Below are 22,562 nucleotides of genomic sequence, written 5' to 3'. Positions count from 1 at the left end.
GCAGGTTAATTCCATTAAGATATAATTGCAATTAAAAAACACTGTTACTCAGTGACACTTACCTGTATGAAGGGGATCATGTTCTGGGACGTATACTGATCCCTTCAACATGGTGTCAAGGGATTGGTATAGGTCCCGGAACATGATGCTCTTCATACAAGAAGAGCCATGCCAGAAAAGTTATGGACTGACACCACATACATTTAGAGTATGGGTGCTTGAGGTAGGTAGTGGTCACTTTGATCATTTGTACACTTTTGCCTTATCAACAGTGACCAGAAATTAAGGACCATAATCCTTACATCATTGTCTTGTGCCCTCCAACCCAATTTGTATTTTCAAAAACTCAAATGTTTCCATCGGTATAAATCTCATCACACTGAACACAAGTATGTCTGGTATACACAACTTAATTTCATCACACTACATAATAGCTATCTTAATCCTGTAGCAGGTACATTAAAAAAGAAAAATCCAAGAGCCACACATGGTTTACTTGAAACATCATTTGGTTTTTGCAATAAAATGCAAGAAACAGTTGTGATGCACTTTATAATTTAATCTTTATTCTCGCACCATACTGGATGATAAGAACAATATCTTTGTTAACAACAGTCTAATTATCCATGACAATCTCATTTCCAATGCATGGAAATGCAGAGTGAAAGAAATTAAAGCAGAGACCAAACCTATAGGGAAAATTAACACAGAAGTGAATGCATAGCCTATTTTCTACACAAACATGGAACTTTAAAGAATTTTTTTACAACTATATTTCTCCAAATGAATAAAAAATGGAGATCAAAAATTAGTACCATACTGGAAGAATACTAAAATTCACACTGATATGATTCTAACAGATATTTTAAGTTTTCTGTTGTTGGTTTATAAAATACTATGACTATGTAAGTAAAATAAATTCTAATCAATTCTTGTGTCCGATAGCAAAGTAGTCTTCAATAAAAAAATATATATATTTGTTGCATTTGATTTCAGTCCCTAATTTCAATTTTTTTTTTTTTTTTTCATTATTACTAGTACTATTCTGTTGATTCTCTTATGAGTATATTTAAAACAATATAATAGGTTTTCTAGTATGCTTTCTGTGTGAAAAGTACAGTACAGAATTGTCAGTCTTGTTTAATGTTTCTACAAGTAATGTGAACTATGAATAATGATGTGAATTTTGCATTTTTATCAAAGGAATTACTGTATAAGACAAAAATTAGACTTATGTAATTAACTTTTATTTCTATATTGAAATTTTGAAACAAAGCCTGCAATCAAGAAATGCATGCAAGATGAAGCTGACAAATACAACGGCTTGAATGATAGCACTGTCATTAAAAGCAACCACACATTAGGCAGACTCGTAGAGTTTTATAATCAACAGACCAGCTAATCATATTATGAGTTTGATTGAAATCAACAAATGTGCTGCTTAGGCAGCACTACAAAGTTTTCCACAGCATCAGAAGGCTCCTTCAAACAACCCCTTCCAGAAAATGTTTTCTAGACATTAAACATTTTGAAAAGGCCAGTACAGAAATAGGGAAAGATAGTGAAAATACAAGTTGCAAAAAATAAGCAAAAATATTAAAATGAATATATGAAAATTTATACACAATTGAACTTAGTCTTAAGTACTAAAACTGTTAGTTGCTATATACTGTAGCACAGCATACAGCAACTGACAGTGGTCTGGAAGTTGGAACTAAGAAATGCTGTGGACAGAGACAGAAGAGATTTCAATGTATGCTTCATGCACTGAATTCAGTGCATGAACTTAACATACAATGGATAAGTTGGACTGAAATTATTGATCATTGTGTGGGCCACTGACTTTCAGACGTCAGTAGCCATACAGTCAGGAAGTTTGCCATTATTGCATAACTCTGTTGTGGATCAGAGCTATGATGAAATAAGGCTGTATTCATATTTCATCTGTAGTGTATAATTTTGCTATCTTATTACTGTATCCCTGATTGTTTTTTTCTTTTTTTTTTTAGCTACTTGACTTAGAAGGAATGCTTAAAAAAAAAACTAATTAGTTTGCAAATAAAACTACATTATTTTATATATATATTTTTATCTTATGTTTTTCTATTAGGCTTGGTTGGATTATAATCTATTATCCAGAAGCTAGCAACCTCCAAGTTCAAGGTTGTCAGTATTCAAATGGTATTCAGTTTTAGAGCTTAATACCTGCATTTACCATATGAATAGTTTTATTAAATGAATGAATTAAAGAGGTGTATGAAATGTATGTGTGGGAAATTTTCAGCCTATGTTCAATACTCATAACACTATGCAACCCACTGTACTAGTCAAATTAACCAACTGTGTAATCTGAATAGTTAATTTGACTAGTACAATGGTATTATATGTAATCAAATATAATCACACTAAGCATAATATGAATTAGAGTAATTTATGCTGAAAATTTCTAAGTACTGGATTTTTTGCAAACATTTAGAAATAATGTTTGTTAAAAATTTTTTTCCAAACTGCATGTCAAACATAACTAGTGCTTGTCATGAATGTATACATCATAATATTAATTTAACTCAAGCAAACATGAAATTGGAAATTTTACAGACCAAGAAAAGAGTTTCTTCTCAATATTAGTAAACAGACATATTGGAAACTAACACATTCCCATCACTATAAACAACGTTAGAATTCTTCTAACAGTATGGTATCCAATAACTGGCTATATAAAGTGATTAAGTAAAACAGAATTTTATTTTTAATATGGAGTAACACATTATTACTTAAAATCTGTATTACTGTAAATAGTCTAAATGGTTCTAGATGAGTGGAGGGAGTGGGATATTACAAAATTACTACATACTTAAATTTCCTTAATCCTTATATATCTATATATATAAAGATTTTTAAATAGTCAGAATACGTCAGTTAGCACAATCCTGATGTGGTGATTTAGCAATGAGAATTTGTTTCAATTTTACAATGGTAATATGGAGGTATATCACTTCTGTTCACTACTAATATGGCGAGACATTACTAACTTCATAATTACACATTTACCAACTTATATCTTAAAAAAAAAATGCACAATAAACTTATAGTTAGCAAGTATGTTATTTTCCTGTTGCTAAATTATATTCACGTGAAAACATGTTGAACACAAATTTTTTTAAATTAGAAAACAAGAAAGTGGAAGTAATTCATTATCTTTTAATGCTGTCATTAGAATCTGAAAATGTAAGAAACCAAAACTTGGTAAATGCCAAAACAAGAAAAGTTACAAAGGAAGTTAAAGTTAAATGGCATTCTTTGTGAAACCAAAACAGTGAAAACTGTCATAAAACAATGGGACTAATCAGACAAATGCACCTTAACTGTTCTGATCACTAAGTTATTCAAAATACTTTATATACAATCAGGGTATTGCATTTCAAAGAAAGGCACAAATATATATGTATGCTCGTATGCTTTATATTCTTACTATAATCATGTGGGTAAAATGTTTTACCATTCAAATTAAAGCAATGTGACATTATCTTTAAGCAACAGTCATCAATTTAAGCACAAAAATCTCACTCACTCAATACTGTCTATGTAAATAAATACCTGCACATTTTTAAGTAAAAAAAAAAGTCCTACTGGGAAACTCATTGATAATTAATGAATCTTTACAGCACATCTGCAGCTGGACATCAAAATTTCATTTGCATAATAACGTGTTTTGAAGAGAAAATAATTTACAATAGTAAATTATTATTTCTTCAAAATCACCGTATCTGTGTCTCATATCTGCCTGACAGTTAATAACTCAATTTATCATATTTATATGGCATGACAAAAAGTGATCATATGTGAAACTTGCAGAAATCTAGAGCTTTAATGGCAGGTCCAGTCATGTGGCATAGTATACTCTGTAGGAAAATAGAGGTTCTAAATATCTGACAATACTGTAAAATGAAGTTAACATTGAAATATGATTTTTGAAAAAGAAATAAATCTGAAATTAATAATATGAATAAAGTTTAAGTATTTGGATTTCTACTCTTACTGTTGGACAGTCTCATAATAATACCCAATACCATATTGAAAAATATATAAAGAATGAAGGAACAACTTAAACAATCCAAGCAACTCCACAAAACCCAAAGCCCCAAGAAATATCTACATTCCTCCGACACTGACAGCCCCATCACTTAGGAGGTGTGGACTTGTTTCTGTCCTACCAGTGACCTCCATACAGCTTTTTTGTGCTGTATTTACTCTGGCAGAAGCAGACCGTTACAGAAACCTCTGGAAGCTGGCAGGATGGAGGATGGGTGCTTCAGATGAGACAAAGACCTCGGGGGAAAGGGGAGATCCACAATTTGTGAACATTTTATGCTCCTATGTAGCTGATAAGGAGTCACTGTTCCCGGCGTACTTTCTTCTTTTTTCGTTGAGGCTTAGCATTTTGCCAAAGATCTGAAAGGAGAGATAAAGAGTAAAATTACCTATGGAACAGTAAACAGCAAAAAGGAAAAAAATCTCAAAAATGCTGAATCTCACATAATTTAGCAACAAATAATGAAACACTGGACCTTGTGATAAAAAACAAAATGTCTAAACTTAGTATGCAATATTAAATATATTCAGCTTAATGTTTCAACAAGTTTCTACTATTAAATAAAGTTAATAATGAATGATGGTACAGTCTAAATAATTTAAACTGCACTATCTATTTAAAGTATGCACATTTATCTACATTTAAATTATGTAGTTTACTAAGAAATTACAGAATATGCTTACATTACAACAGTCGTTGTAATGTAATGCTTACTCACAACAATGACTGCACAGTATCTTTCTTAGAGCTAGTAACTATTTATTATTTACAGGGACAAAATGGGTTACACAAAGAAGTTATCTTTGGATTCTTTATATTTGGTATCAATACACAATGTACATAAAAAGCAAATGGCTATTTGAAGCAAGAACAGAAGACAAATTTCCTATAAATATTATATGTAAACAGAAAATAAATTCATATCAATAGCAAAAGAAGTAAAATCTGAACATAATCATGCTACAGTATTATTAGAAATGAAACAAAGCCTGAACAATCAAAACAGTATCAAAACTAACAAATCAGTTCAAAGCCAATAAGTTTTTTTAAGTCAGTGATATCCAACTTATGTACATTAAGGAGGCCCTTTATTTCTCATTGCAATATATAAAATCAACTTACTACCAAAATATACATGAAATGCTCTGTTAACAGTTACAAGAGGAAGGTAATTAATAGGAATTAATTACAAAAAGATGTCACAGTACATGATAAAGTTAGATATGTTCCAACTGCAAACCACATCTATCCATATGTCAGCATAAAAAGAATAAAGGTTGCAGAAATGGATATCAACATTGTGTAATCAATTTTCCAGTTTTCTTATAAGGAAAAATTAGGTGCAAACACAGTATATTCTTCATTGATAATTTACCTAATTTCTCAGCCTGATAAAAGCACATCAAGAACCGGACAATTACTTTCAGCTGCCATCCAATCATAATTGATGTTATCTTAAATTTCTGATATAGTATATCTAATTTTTTTTAAGTGGATCTGTGAAACATGACGTTTTGGGCTCAAGGCCCAGAAAATGGGATAAAAGTTGTAAAGCATTTTAGTATGCTGCAGGTATTGAAAATTATTAAAATTAAAAAATAAAAATTTCAGTGCCAAGAAAGTGCTCAATATACTGTTATGAAATTTAGTGCAATGAGTGAAAATCTATATCTTTGCATCTAACTCTGATGGACTTACATAATAATAACAAGCAATTTAAACCTATGAAACAGGAGTTAACTGCAGATTTAATGGAATGAGATATGTGGGGATAATGAGAATGAGATATGTAATGTGGGGGGGGGGTTCAAATATTCAGTCATATTGGATTAATAACCAGGCCAAAAATAAGCAATATATTCTATGAAGTTATTCTTTCAATATTCTCTAGATGCGCTTTCAGCACACATTCTATATGAATGTATAATCTATGACATCTCCAGAACACAGCTAATAGACAGATTGACCCCTTCCCATGGAAGAACATCTGTTCATCACAGAAGAGGAAAATTATAAAGCCTTTACATCCTTCACACAGAATGTGCAGAACTGCTTCAAAAATGTGCAGAACTATCCAAAGAATGGCAATTCAGCCCCCCCAGCAATTAAATAATAATCGATAGTTAAAATTGCCCCCATTTCCCACCATGCCCAGATGATGACTTAACTGTCAGGATAGCAGTATTCTGTGCCCTCACATGACAAAACCAGATTGACCTAGGTACCCCTCCCAGGACTACCCTGCCATGTGTAAGAACCTGGGGCACACCAAATAAGTAACCATGTAGGGGAGGGAGATGTACAGGCAGCAAGGGAAGCAGATTAGCTGAAAAATATCAGTAAGCTAGTAGCAAGGGGATCCAATGTAGAATGAAAGACAGAATGAATAGGCTGAGCACTGAGTGAATTAGGAATTATGGTAAAGGGAATAAATGTCAGTTTTGGTGAAAGAAAGTGACCCAGCATGAGGGAAAAAGAGAGTGAATGGGTGTTATGGTGAATGGAAATGAGTGCAAGACAAATGTAGTTGGCCAAAGGAATACAAAGTTAATAACTTACATTACTTGATATATATTAACAGACATTTACTAACAACACAAACTATCACTGCATTCTCCCCTGGCCTGCAAAAAACTTGCAGCTAGGCCTGCACCACAACTGAAGAATAACAGTAAGTCAAGGTGTCCAGAGAGTGCAGTGCAGAAAGCAAGAGCCGAACAAATGAAATGAAAGCCAGAAGAATGAATGAGAGTGCAAGTGTGTGAGAAAAAGAACACAAAACAAATGTTACAATTAAGTATACACTAACCCTAGTTTTATTCTTTTATATTCTTCCTTATTTAACTATTATGCATTAGCAATTTCACTGACAGAATTCTGGAAAAAGTATAGCATCAAAGGTGACATTGAAAACATTCACCAGGCATGACTTGAACTTGCATCAAGAAAAATGAGAACCATGTGGAAGCATTTTCTTCCTCACTGTGCAAATGAATTTAAAGGCTTTCCAAAAGAAATTGATGCCACTGTTAAAGAAATAACACACAATGGAAAGGATCTTGGTTTTAATGAGTTAGACCAGTGGTGTCCAACCTTTTTTCATATGGGGGCCGTATTCAAAGTTAGATTTGTTTCGCAGGCCGCACAGAGTGATTCGAGAAAAAAATTGTCACATTTTCTATATCTTGTTACTCGTAAAAGGAAGTTTCTATTTTCATGTTACCGTTTTTTTCTTTTCAAGCTATATATAAAAAATTGCAAATTCCCAGCACTTATGTGCAAACAAATCTATATCAGTAATTCGTTTTTTATATTTTATTAAAAATATAAAAATAATGACTTACTTTTCTTTTTCTTTTTAAATACTTTACTTTTGTTTAAAAAAAAAAAACAAAAAGCTTTACTTTTGCTTTTAAATGCCCATTTTTAGAAAATTTACAACATGATAAAGATCACTGCTTTTCAATATTAAGGTGAATAAATTAATAATGATAAACCTAAAACTGAAATATTGGAAAATTTTATTAAGTACAATACACAATAACATTTACTGGACAAAACTTAACATTTAATGAGATGAGTGAGACTGGATATTTTTAAATAATTGTTCAAAATTTGGTTACAAATTTGTGATGCCAATCTCAATATATAATGAAGATTATGACATGATGGAACTCCAGGTCCTGATGGTATTTCTCCACTTGTTCTCAAAACCTGCGCTCCTGAATTTACTCCTTTTCTATGCCACCTTTTTGCTTCCGTAAAGGTGAGTACAGTGGTCTCAGACAGTTTTTAAATTCTGTACTGTGGGATCAACTGACGATGTTACCAACAGTAAATTCTAAGTGGGAAGCATTCAAGGAATTGATCGTGGATGCTACTAAAAGTTTCATACCTATTAAGAAATATTGTTCAAGGTTTAGGCCTAAATGGTTATCAAATGAACTATTGAGACTCGTAACAGAGAAGAAAAATGAAAAATGCATATAAATTATCAAGCGACTCAGAAGCCTATGGCGGATATAAGCTAGTCTGTAATCAGGTCACAAAGGAGGTTAGGCAGGCGAAGGCAGATTACGAGAAATCTCTGTCAAAAGATGCTAAGAAAAACAGCAAGGATTTCTTTACTTACATAAACTCTAAAAGGAAGGGGATGAATCTGATTGGTCCACTTGGTATTGATGGTTCCACTGTTGATGATCCTGCTCAGATAACAAACAAACTGAATGAGTATTTTGCATCTACATTCACACAAGGATTTATTAAGGTTTGAAAATGGCAGAAGGTTATCAAATTGTAGCAGGGTGCTTAATGATTTTGTAATAACTGAGAGCGAAGTGGAGGAGAAATTGTTCAAGTTAAACATAAGAAAGGCACCTGGGGTGGATGGGATCTATCCAGTTATATTAAAGGAAGTGGCAAAGCAACTAAGCAAACCCTTAGCCATATTTATGAGAGCATCCTTGGATTCAGAGGAGGTCCCCACAGACTGGAGATGTGCAAATGTATCCCCAATTCACAAAGGGGAAATCGAAGGATGACACGAGTAATTACAGACCAGTTAGTTTAACTTCTGTTCCGGGTAAAATAATGGAGTCACTGGTTAAAGATGCATTGCAGATGTATCTAGACAAGACTGCAGCAATAATTCAGACAGCATGGGATTGTTAAGGGAAAGTCTTTTCTGACAAATTTGATAGGATATTATGATGTGGTTACAAAGGAACTGGATGCAAAAAATAATTTTGATATCATATATTTGGATTTCAGGAAAGCTTTTGACACCGTTGCACATGGAAGATTATTGTGCAAATTGGAGCAGAATGGTATTAAGGGTAAGTTGCTACAATGGATAAAAGGATGGTTGAGTGGGAGAAGACAGAGGGTGGTAATTAATGGGTGCTGCTCTTCGTGGACTAATGTTATTAGTGGAGTCCCACAGGGTTCGGTGTTGGGTCCTCTGTTGTTTTGAATATTTATCAATGATATTGATGAAGGTATATCAGGCTTAGTGTTGAAGTTTGCAGATGATACAAAGGTTGGCAGGGTTGTTAATGACAGTAATGGCAGTGTGCTACTGCAACAGGATCTAGATAATTTGGGCAGATGGGCTAAGAAGTGGCAACTGAAGTTTAACCTTGACAAATGCAAAGTACTGCATATGGATAGAAGTAACCCCAGAGAAACGTACCAACTGTGTCGTACTACACTTAAGGTGGTAGAAAATGAAAAAGACCTGGGAGTAATTGTGCAGTCAGATATGAAGTTTTCTGAGCAATGCAGACAGGCTGCCAGGGCAAGTCATGGGGTTTTGTCGATGATAAATAGGAATTTTACTAGCCTCTCTTTATAAGACAATGGTCAGGCCAAGCCTTGAGTACTGCATACAGGTCTGGAGGCCTCATTTTAGGAAGGATGTAGATTTGCTTGAGCATGTACAGAAGGGCAACAAGATTGGTGAGGGGAATGAAGGGATCCTCTTACCAAGAGAGGCTTAAGTTCTGCAAAATGCAGTGGCTGGAGACTAGGCACCTGCGCAGTGATCTGATTGAGGTGTATAAGGTCTTGAATGGGTTGAGCACGCTGAATTCTGATGGGATCCTTAAACTTGTTCAGATTACGAACCTAAGGGGGGCATAAATTCAAATTAAGAAAATACAGATGTAGAATAGATGTGCGGAAATTTGCCTTTAGCCAGCGGGTGGTTAATTGCTGGAACAAACTTCTATCTGTCGTTGTGGAAGTTGATAGGTTAAATAAATTTAAGGAGAAACTGGACTGGCATTTGGAGGGAATGGTGTGATTTTTTTTTTTTTTTTTTTTGGCTGATGCTGCATAAGCTTATACACTTGCTTTCTTGCATCACATGCCACTACTACTACCACCTTTATTCACTTTCTTATTCCAAAGGTGTTTTTCCTTCTGCTTGGAAATTTGCTCATATCCAGCCAGTTCCTAAAAAGGGTGACAAAATCCTCCCATCCAATTACTTCTACTCTTTCTAAAGTAATGGAGAAATCACTTAACCATCAACTCAAACTATCTAGAAACCTTCCGTCTGATCAATGATCACCAGTGTGGATTCCGTCAGTGTCGATCCACAGGTGATACTCTGGCTTATGCTACCAATTTATGGACAAATTCAATGGAAAAGTACGGTGAAACACAAGCAGTTGCTCTTGACATCTCAAAGGCTTTCGATTGTGTTTGGCATAAGGATATTTTAAACAAACTTCCATCTTATGGTTTGCCAACTTTTTTTTTGTGTGTAATTGGTTATCCAGTTTTCTCTCTGACTGTTCACGGAGGGTGATGGCTCTCTGTCTTTTAACTTCACTACTAATGTTGTTGTCCCCCAAGGTTCAGCTCTATCCCTCCATTCTTTTCCTCTTGTATATTAATGACCTTTTATTGAACGGAAATCCTATCGATAGTTTTGCTGATGATAGCACTTTGCATTCCACTTTCCAGTTTGAGAAACTTTGCCTGCTCAATCAGCTTCAACTTCTCGAATATCCACAATCAATTCCTTAAATGCTGATCTCCAGGTAATTCTCCAGTGGGGCAAAAACAACTTAGTTGATTTCAACCCTTCTAAAACTCAGTCTTGTCTTATATCTCTTAAAAAGGATTCTTCTGCTCTATTGCTTATCTTTGGTGACACTATGATTTCTAGGCAAGATGATATCTCTTTTGGGGATTACCATGACGTCTAATCACTCTTGGCACAAACACATTACAAATATTGCTTCCTCTGCATCTAAAAAACTTTCTCTTTCGATGTTACTTTTCTTCTAAATAGCTGTTCACTCTATACAAATCACAAATCTGCCCTACCATGGAATATTGTTCCCACATCTGGGTTGGTGCCCACTCAGGCTTCTAGGTTCCATTCAGAAGAGGGCAATTAGATTAATTAATGACTCATCTCTAACAAAGTTAGAGATGAGTCTAATTAATCTAACTTCCCTCTTCTGAATGACTCATCTCTAACAGAGTTAGATATGAGTCATTAATGCTGTATGCTTTTTCTACAGATGTTTCTGCTGCATGCCTTTTCTACAGATACTTTCATGGGCACTGTTCTTCTGAATTTGCTTCTATAATTCCCGCTCTTTTTCAGAACAGTCCAAAGACGTGCCACCACCAACCAACATCCATTTACTGTCCAACTTCAAACTCACAGAACCAACTTTTCATCTTCCTCATTTATTCATTCAACTTCCGTTTTTTGAAACAACCTTCCTTCATAATGTCAACAAATATCTTCTTTCATCTTCTCAACCTCCAACACATGCATGCATGGTACTATAGGTTCTAATACCTCTCGTGTTTGGGGTTTTTATTTAAAAAAAAAAGTTCATCTGTTATTGTTTCTTTTTAAATATTTATTTGATTTTACAAGTGAAAAAATCTGCTTGCAAGCATACATTGATCTGAACAAAGTAGCCATTTTCATGGCATATTCTTTTATTAACAGAAAATATTCAGATGGGAAAGCCTTGTAGAATTCAAATAGTTTATTTTTGCAGTCTATATACTTATTTTTGAATCATATTTTGGCTTGAAGATCAATAATTTAAAGTTGCAATCTGGGATTTTAGTTTTCAGTCATAGAAGTAAATGGGTTCTCAAACAAAAGCTTATGTTTTTTCATGGGATTTTATATCAGAAAATTGACTTTCAAGCTTGTCAAAAAGTAATTGTAATAAAGAAAGGCAATGATTCTTTGGAAATGTGTTTCTCCCTTAGCTCAGTACAACACTCAAAATGAAATAAATTGTCTTATTCAACTGGGATTTAAATAATAACTTATTCTGATATGATTTGATGTCACCAAACAAATCAGACCAATTTTCCTTTCCCTTGTTTTAAATTAAGAGCATTTAAATGACTAGAAATGTATGTATGAATTGCAAGATCAAACAGCCACTCCATATTTGATAGTTGTTTTATTGGTTTTCCTTTTTCTGTGTTGAAACATTCAGTGATTTTTCAACATGTAAGGACACTTTAAGGACATGTAATCTTGTAAAATTTACAGTTGAAATAATCGCATTCATCGTGTTGGAGATCCAGTACTTTCCCATAAAGCTTATTGATGCACAATACAGTGAATTCCAATCAGAGTTTCAGCTCTGATATTTATCATTTTCTTGGTTATTCTACCCATAAGCCCAATGTTTTTACCAATCATATTTTTTTCACCTCCAGTTGTGACTCCTACCAGGTTTTTAATATTTAATCTTAACTTTGACAAATTGGCAAAAATTTTCACCTGTAGTTGTTCCACACATACTCTGTAGATCAGCTAAATCTTCAACTGGTACAAAATTATCAATAATTCCACATATGAAGATGAGGAGTTTGGCTGTGTCGTTTACATCAGTATTGTCATCCAGTGCCACACTAAAATATTTCATTTGTTTTATGTTTTCCAAAAGTTGTTCGAACAAATTCTTTCCAATATCTTCTACTCTTGCATAATTGTTCGTTTCTCTGGACAAATTCTTCCACAACTTTTAACAAACAACGCTTAACAAGTTCACCATCATTGAATGGTTTACTTTCAAAAGTGATCAAATGTGCAACTTGATAACTGGCCGTACAGCAGATAAATTTCTTGACTGATACATTTTCAGTATGTTTTGTTGTTTTCTTAATTCGTTTTGTAACTCTGAACACTTCTTTTTTGCAGCACTCCTTTATGTAGATCATAAGATTTATGATTGGAATCAGTGTCGTTTTACATTATATTCTTTAAAAACACAGTCCCCTGACACACCAAATACACTGCTTTTTCGTGGTAATCAATGAAGAAATAGTCTTCAGTCCACCTTGGATCAAAAACATGACACTCCAAATCGATTTTCCCCCTACATTGTCTACATTTTTAAGAATGATTTTTTTTAAATTCAATACAAATTAATAATTAATTCAATGCAATGAACAAGTTATATCAAAATACAACTGTATTTAGCATACATATGACTACACTGAACCAACATGTACATGTTTGATTAGTCGAGCTGGACGCTTGCATGCCTGTACACACACTGGCAAACGATGCTGTTTTAGTTCACTTTCCGTGCAAGCCTTATAAAAATTATTCATGGGCCAAAGGTTGGACACCACTGAGTTAGACAACCAAAATGTTCAAGAATTAATTGAATCTCATTCCGAAGAACTGAGCAATAGTGATCTTCTAAATTTAGATACCCAACGAGCATACGAAGCTGCCGATGAATGTCAAGGTGATGAAACTCCTACCCACAAGAGGTCACTCAAAAGGAGTTTAATGAGATTTTTCGCACTACTGAAGGTTTTGAGCAGCAATGCTTAGATGCCAACCCTGATGTAGAACGCAGCAGTCAAATTTGTTGAAAGAAGCTTTAATTCCTTATCGAAAGACGTACGATAAGAGGAAGAAGAATACACCTAATTACAAACTACACTTAATTTTTTTTTTTAAAAAAAAGTAGTATATTTTTCTTTAACTTTTAATTTTGTTTAATTTTTATTGTGCTTTGTAATCATAATTTGTTGAAAAAAAAATTAAAAATACAGTACTGTATATTTTTGAGAATAAATTAAAAAGTCACGGAACCAATTACATTATTTTCCATATGTTATTAAGTTCGATTAATACGGCACTTTTGCAAGAGCATTAAGTACACTAATTGAGGGATTACTGTACTGAATAAGTTGGAAAAGGTGGTTGGGTAAAGGCAACATCATCAGCATATAAACAAACAAGTTCTAATAAAAGAAAGAATACTTGATATTAGAGAAGAGCAAGGCTGCTAGCACTCCACCTCATCGAAACCCAGACTGTTTTCAGAGCAACTGATAAGTACACAAAAAAAACACCTGTTATTACACATTCTCTGTCTGTCTGTGTGTGTGTGAATTTTAAGATAAAGTATTCATTATAAGAGAAAATATTAGCAAGAGAATTCACTGTAAAAGGTAGCCAAAACTGAAAACAGTGGGGTTTTATATTAGGCATTATGAAAATTTGTATACTGCAACCACATCTCAAGAGAAGAAAAGAAGAGGCCAATGAAAAAGTATGTTTGAAGAAGGAAGAAAAGAAAAAAAAAAAGTTGATATCAAAAAAGATGCAATGAAGATTTTTTCTTTTGTTGATAGATTTTATATATAGCAGAAGCTATATGGACTAAATAAAGTTCTGCAGAATGTAAAGAGATACCATAATGGATTGAATAATGCCTGGGTGAAAAGCTTTGACTCAACAGAATTTTTTATCAAGTGTTTTAAATAATGGTTTAAAGTATTTTAAATAATGGTGATCAAACTGAAATGGGACAGAAATCAATCAGGTTGGTGGGATTAGAACATTTTGGAATAGCTAATAGACATTTCAAATGCAAAAGGAAAAAAGCATTTTATAGATTAATCACAAAATGAAGTATGACACTCAAGATGAAATGATCAACAATTTTAATTAATTTATTTATTTCGTATTATGTGATCAATACACGAAGGAACCAGTTTTTTCTTGCTTCCTTCGTGTATCGTGGCCAGGATATCCAACCAATCGGTTGGTTTTCGGCACCATTGTGATAACCAGCCCGAGGCAGGAATAGAACCCACGACCTTTGGGTTGCCAGGCAGGCACTTTACCTACCTGGCTAGCCCGGTTGGCAGCAATTTTAATACAACAGTGGGGTCTCATTTTCTAGAACGGAACTGTTAAGAAGAGAGAAAAATTGATTAAATCCTTAAGTTAAAAAGCTAAAACTAGACCTGACAGCATATTCTTTTACAAGCAAGGTACTCAAATGCAAAATGGGGGGGGGGTCCATACTGGACATCATGAAGACAATGCCAAGACCATGTTACAAGATACCAAAGGCATCTAATAGAGGGTAGTAGCTGCATGAGAAAAGATTTTTGTTTTACTTGTTTTGTTTTGAGCAAAAACTGTCAGGAGCCCCCAAAGCCAAATACTGCCAGTTCATTGCAACATAAATAAAAAAAGACAAAAAAACCTTTTTTTTAAAGTAGTGGAATAACTCTTTGCAAAGGCAAAGTTTCTTCTGCTGTGAGTAACTGTGCCATTTAAATCCTACTATCAGCAAAAATTACAGGAGATAGCAAATAAAACAATGAATCTAAATACAAGTAAGTGCAAGCTATGTCAGTGTTTTTCCCAGATGCCAGCTTTAACCTTTAATACTATTGAATTATGTTGATCAGAAAGAGTTCAGAGCTGTTGATCACTTCAGGGATTTTGGCATTACCATGCATCATGATCTTCAACTATCAGTTTATATACATATAATATTGTTCCAAAGCTTTTCAGCTCCTTGGTCTTATTAAATGCACTACCTCAGCTTTCAACAGTGAGGCTGCTATTAAGCAACTAATTTCACATGTCAGTGATTATTGTGCCATTATTTGGTCTCTGTTCCAGAAATCTTTCAGATCTACTCAAACATATACAAATCATTTTTTTCCCCCCTTTAAAGATTTGCATAGAGCATTATATACATTATGATGCTCTATGCAACAGGTTTTGTTTAATTCTTCTTAATTTAAAATGTAACTTTCAGTCTTGCTGTTTCATTTATAATTTAGTTCAATGTTATTGACTCTCCTGTTCTAAACTCTTATTCCTTGGCATGTCCCTTAACAGAACACATTCCCCTTGCCTCTTCTTAGAATGAACTAATTATCTATGAGGTTCAATATTTCGTGATATGAAACTAATTGGTCTTCGCAGCTTGATATTTTTGTTCCCACAAATTGGTTCAGGAAGCTGACTGTCGATGTGCTAAAGTACTTTTTTTTTGCCAAAAATTCTACTATTAACCTATTATGTTAAATTAATACTAACAAAACTGTATTTGACATCTCAATTTTTATGTCATTATGTTTTCAAAGCTGTAAATAGTTGCATATTATTAATTATTGTATATTTGTGTAAATTATCATTTTGTATTTCTGAATAGAGGTGAACTAGTGTTTATTACCGTAACGTATGCACTATTCCAAATAAATAAATCAGTTTCACAATTTTCTGAAAAATGGTATGTACTGACAAAGTAATATGAAAAAATTTTTCATGATACATTTCATTCATTGCAATTTATATGAAAAAAAAAATACAACGCTACTAAGCATTGGATGGATCTACAACAATCATTTCTCTTTCGTAATTTTATTGGTAAATAGACAGTACTAACACAACTGATCTCAATGAAAACGATTTTGAGACCGACAAAAATACCTGTATAGTTTAGCACATCATGTTACTTGGCACATTTCTGACATAGCTGTCTAGTTTCATATGATGTTCATACAGAACATATGTTACATATGGTATTTTGAAAGCTTATGTGGAACTGCCATCAGACAGCTCTAGTATTAAGAAACTACACAAGTGCTAGCAGACAGTTATACTTATTCCTCAATAAACTGTGGCTGTATACGCTCTCATTAAATAAATAATTTTCCTGTTTATACTCCGGCATGACAACCAAGTCAGTAGAGTTTACAATAAATCGTCAATACAAATATTTATCATATTTAGTAGTCACGGGCTTGAACCCCAGTCCACTCAAGGAACGTGTGCTATGCACTCTGGCTCCTAACCACTTGGCTACATCAGGCCTGATTGTATACATTCAACAGTTTCATAGCCTACAATGCATTAAATAGCATTAGACTCAACATTAAAATCTAAGATTACGATAGAAAAGGATAGTACAGCCAAAAGTAAAGCAAAATTATCTCCAACTACTTGCACATAACAGTTCAAGATCAGAAACTTAAAATAAACATTATAAAAAGGCTAACTCAAGGATATTAAAATGCATTAAATCCACATATATTAAATATCCTAGACAGATGAGCAACTACCTTGCACAGACACTTACATATGACAATTTAATACAGTTTAATTCCAATGGATTTAAACTGCTTCTGGAACCACATCAGGCCTGCAGACTCATCACTGCTATAAATCACCATAGTTAACTGGACAAAAATTTAACAAATTTCTATTACCAACCTACCCATAGAAAACATTTCAGAGGAAATGCCACTGGCACTTTCCTCTGAAAGTACCAAACCAGCAATACCCCCCTCCAGAAAAGGGAGAGATTGCAGGAGATTGCTATGACCATAACTGATATCTAATTCAGCCCTGCAACTGTTTTTTTTTTTTTTTTTTGTTAGTTGTTGGCGCATCGGATTCTGTGGCAATAATGTACCTCCCAAAGTTTTTGCATTTTACTTTGATCCAAGCCCAAGGCGGGATTCAAACCCGCAACCTTTGGGTTGCCAGGCAGGCACTTTACCCGCCTGACTAACTCGGTTGGCTTGCGACTGGTTACTTCTTTGCAAGTACTTCTTGTCTTAACTCAGTGCACAAATGCATTTCCACTGATCTACTCTAGGCATCAAATATATATGAAACTCACAAAATAATAATGGTTATGATTAGATGGTGACTGAAAGTAACTGTCTGATTTCTGATGCTCCTATCAAGCCAAAATGATAGCTTGGAAATTTGGCAAGTTATTCAATGAAGAATACTCATCATGCATGAGACGATCTCCTATTCTTACATCCAGTCTTTCCTATATAAGAAAACTAGACAACTGCTTTTTTAATAATGATGTTTATTTCTACAACCTCTAATCTTTTGATGCTGACATGTGGTTTATGGACATTTTGTTCAACCAATAAACAATTGCTAAAATTATATTGGACCATTAAAGAACACCAGTTATTTCAATAAGGGAGTAAACTTGCTTCCTTGCAGGTGCAACAAATCCATCACTGTCATGTACTTGGATACCTCTTTCTATAATCGATGCATACTTAGTTGGTCATTTGTTTATCAATATGTATATTTTTATTATCAGTTGTAGCATTACTATTAAGTAATTATCAAAACTTAATAGTAATAACATAAGAATATAACTTAATATAATCATAATTATTATAACCACCAGTAATATTATTATGAAGTACCTATTTTTTTATTCCTACCTATTGTAAACCACTAGTATAACTATCACAGCAGCATGTTGCTGTAAATGTATATTTTGGCAATAAATTGATTATATATACAGGGTGTCTCAAAAATACACTGCATAACTTCAGGAATATGTTCCTCATATGTAGACAATAAAAATATTTTATATCAACATAGTTCTGGAAATGCTTGGTTTCTGAGTTTAAGGTCTGTCTATGACACTTAACTGTTCACATCACCTTATAGTAATTGTTCAAAATGTCCACTTTCTGCCTCATATCGATGTCTCATGAACTCACGAAGACGATGCCAAATTCCTGGCATGTTTCGTATTGTCTCACAACCTGCCACAATTCGATTGCGGAGAGTTACCATATCAGCTACCGGGGTCGACTACATCAATGACTTTAAATGGCCCCACAAGAAGAAATCTAGTGGGTTTAAATCAGGTGAGCGTTGAGGCCAGGCAAGTTGGTCCATCAACTGCTGGGCCTCAGGAGTTGTAGATTTTGGTCATCCTCTGTCGGCAGCACAAGGTGTAAAGGTCCCATGTTCACAAAAGCGGCGATGGATACCTTCAAAAGTTTTCCTGTCTGAACATCTTCGTTCTGGGAACCTTTCGTGGTACAAACGACGAGCCTCCAGAGCATTGCTGTCCGCCAAACCGTACATAAAGTGCATATCCACTTGCTCCTGATTTAAGTACATGGTCGGAATGGAAAACCACCATATTCTGTCAGTACCTTGTGATGAAGGAAATCACCTGTGGGAGATAAGACATTCCGGTTAATAACTCGGGAACCAAGCATTTCCGGAACTATGTTTATATAAAATATTTTTCTTGTCTACATATGAGGAACTCATTTCTGAAGTTATGCCATGTATTTTTGAGACAACCTGTATATATATATAAAATAGAATACCACTTTTTTAATTAAAAAAAAAAAAAAAAACTGCCAACACTATACTGAATATTTTTCTATAAACTGATTAACAGTGCCATAATCCTTATAAATGTGAAATATGCTGCTCATCACTGGAAATAGTAAGAGAAAGGGTAACAACTCCCCCCCCCCTTTTTTTTTGGAAATTCATCTTACTCTTATGAAATGACTTCAACCAATAGGATTCTAAAAGAAATGAACAAGTTCTCTCAGTATTTATTCAGCACCATCTGTTCTCCCAATGAACATGTCAAAATATCAAATTCATGTAAACACTGGCTTGCATGCATCACAATATCCAAAATGGAGAGGCCACTATATCACAAGCCATGTGACCCATCTGCTACAAAAATAGTTTTAAATATTTTTTGCACAAGGTTGATGAGTTTTTGTATGAGTAGCTACAAAAAAAAAAAAAAAAAAAAAAATAATATATATATATATATACACATACATACATACATGTAGTTCTCTACTTTATGAGTTAATTCATTCCTAGTAGCATGCTCGTAAAGCGAAACCTCATAAACCAGGAATTTATTTCCCATAGAAATAATGATAAAAATTTGAAAATGAAATGCACAAGGCATAATTCTTATGGGTTTTGGTAATTAACTATATAGTATCCGTATAAATACACCATAGTTAACCCATAAATTTGAACTTATGCAAGTAGTGTAGAAGGCATCGTTTTAATTGTATCTCATATTGTGGTTGCCTTCACAACGAGATAGCGGTATTGCACTACTTCAAATAAATAATGCTTCTCTAGTAGAGAAGACTACTGTTATTTATTTTCAGAGGATACCACCACCCAGACGTTCATTTTGAAGCTATTGGGCTTCATCATCAGTGGGCTGGCAGGTACCCCGGTAATACAACATGCCATCATAACTTCGCAACTGTGATGGATATAACTTCGCAACCGTGATGGCATCAAGACCACATAGATAAAATGTGGTGAGATACTCTTCCCTGAGACTGAGGGTTCATGCTCGCCATCCAAGGTGATTACCAAGACCAGGTAATCAACATCAAGAACCGTAGAAAATACATTGCCAAGGAACCTGGAGTGACACATATCAACGATGCCACCTGGCCTCAGAAAGAATCCACATCACCTCAGGACTGCAGGGCGATCATCCAAACAGAGTATACTCATAGACATGACCAGGTAGCCAGGATAATTCATCAGAATCTAGCAAGGAAATACCAGTTTATCAAAGATAGTGTATCGTATTACAAGAAAAAAACCTCAGGCCTACTAGAGACTCCAACCCAAAGCCGTACTGGGACTGCACCATAATAACGGAAAAGACTATCCTGCACAACAGACTGGACATAACTCTTGTTGACAAGGAAAGGGCTACCTCTTTGACTGACATAGTGGTGCCCAATACAGGAAACTCCAGAAAACCCATGAGGAAAATATCAGGAAGTACACAGACCTAAGACAGGAGATCAAAGATGTGGCATAGTAAGAAGAAAGGGTAACATCTACTTCCCCCCCTTTTTTGGACATTCATCTTACTCTTATGAAATGACTTCAAATCATAGGATTCTAAAAGAAATAAATGAAAAAGGTCTGAGTATTTATTCAGCACCATCTGTTCTCCTAATGAACTGATGTCAAAATATCAAATTCATGTAAGCACTGGCTTGCAGGCATCACAATATCCAAAAATGGAGAGGCCACTATTTCACAAGTCATCTGACCCATCTGCTACAAAAATAGTTCTAAAATGTTTTTTGCACAAGATGAGTTTTTGTACGAGTGGCTACTAAAAAAAAGTAATGACCATTTCGATCATTGTGTCAACCACCAGTATGGCACCAAAGACCCTATACAACACCTAGAATGAATTCCAGAAAGTTGCAATCCTGAACACCTGCAGGAGAGTAAGATAATTCCTCAACCAACAGTAACACCAGACATACACCACCTGGTGTACTTGGTAGCAATACCCGGCAGGCACGGGGTGGAACTGCCCAGTCAGAGAGAAATAATATAACAGCAATAATAATAATAACAACAAAACACAAAGACAAGGAACTGCCAACTTGGGAAAGAAGGTTACAGCAGAAGATAGAAGAGATAAGAGTGAACATAAGCCAACTGACCCAGTGCCAATGGGTTAACAGAAGTAAGAAGCTGATTAGAAAAGCAAAGACCATCCTCAAGAAAGACAACATCCACAGCCCACACAAGACCTATAACACTGAACAACAAATTTTGGGTCATATCTTGTTACAGGCATGAAAGTAATTTTACTTTATAGATTTTGGGGCATTAAACACAAAAATAGTGCTTAATAGGGCAGACTGGCTCTTGTTTTCGAAAAAAAGTAGTATTTTCGGGAAAAAATTCCAACTAAAAAATAACTTGTTGGCTGGTGAAACCCACTGTAAATGGAAACACTCCTCTTGAAGAATAACACAGCCTTAAAGCTAAACTTAGAAGCGTCTATAAACATTTGCCATTTTCCGGGAATGTGCCTCGTGTTCATTGCTGCCATTAGACCATTGCTACCAATATCCTTACAAACAAATAGAATTTATCATAGTCTTTATTTAGAGTATGAAATTTTGTCACTTTCACAGAATAATCTAGAAGATTCCAGAAAGTTACAATCCTGTTGTAGCCTCAAGGCCAAAAACTCTGCCTTATTCTTTGGCAGTTCAAGATCCCTGATCAGGTCATTAAGCTCACTTTGTGATCTTCTTCATGTATATCAAGTTGATGTACATTAGTGTCTTCATCTTCATCAGAGTGTATACAGAAAAATAGTCAGGTGGATCAGGAATAGGTAGTACTTCATTGTGAGGCACAGGATGGATTGCAGATGGTATATTCGGGATCAACAAATTTTAATGTGATTTTTGTATTCAGCAGCATAAAATTAGTCAAGATTGGACATTTGTTTTCATAACATTTTACGCGTTGACCAGTGTAATCAGAGAATACTCTGACACCTTCAAGCAGTGGGCTTGAAGAAAGGTAATGGGGACTCCCAACCAGAAGGTACTCTAGGAGTTACAGGGCAAACTGTGGAGCAGTGAGGTTAGCCATAATGGCTTTGCCCCTGAATAAACCCAGCATGGAAGAAAACCAAGGACATACAAGAGAGGACAGAATGAGAGATTTGGGACAAAGAAGTACAACAGTCAATCAGGAAAATTTGCTTACTGGTACAAGAAGCGCACACACGACACAATCCCAAAGTCCATGACTCAAGGAATCACCTACATGTAGGCTAAGGATAGACAGCACAAACCCAGCAAAGTACAGACCAATCTCCTACCTCCCACAATTTAAAACATCCTGACCAGCTACATAACTAATAAGATATCAGACCACATGGAGAGCCAGAGCATCATGGCCGAGCAGCAGAAGAGCAAAGGATGGAAGGTGCCATTAGCATTAGTAGAGGTATATAATGCAAGAAAGCAAGCTTATACAGCATTGGCCAAAAATAAAAAACCTTTTCACCCATCCATTTGATCCAAATGTTTG

The 22,562-nt window shown here is 34.6% G+C and overlaps 1 protein-coding gene across 1 annotated transcript in view; it reads right to left on the bottom strand.

The window, feature by feature from the left end:
• Positions 1-4,053: 4,053 nt before the first annotated feature.
• Positions 4,054-22,562, bottom strand: part of LOC150087418 (uncharacterized) — a 99,106-nt gene continuing 80,597 nt past the window's right edge. The window contains exon 8 of the mRNA XM_090371171.1: positions 4,054-4,452. Coding sequence (XP_090227297.1) covers positions 4,394-4,452 — 59 coding nt within the window. The 3' untranslated portion in view covers positions 4,054-4,393. The remainder of the gene's footprint in view (positions 4,453-22,562) is intronic.

Source organism: Mastigoproctus giganteus, chromosome 4 (genome assembly GCF_048544385.1).
Source record: "Mastigoproctus giganteus isolate SK-2022 chromosome 4, ASM4854438v1, whole genome shotgun sequence".
NCBI classification, from domain to species: Eukaryota; Metazoa; Arthropoda; class Arachnida; order Uropygi; family Thelyphonidae; genus Mastigoproctus; species Mastigoproctus giganteus.
Note: the sequence above shows the minus strand (reverse complement) of the source record. Positions and strands in the feature narration are given on the sequence as shown.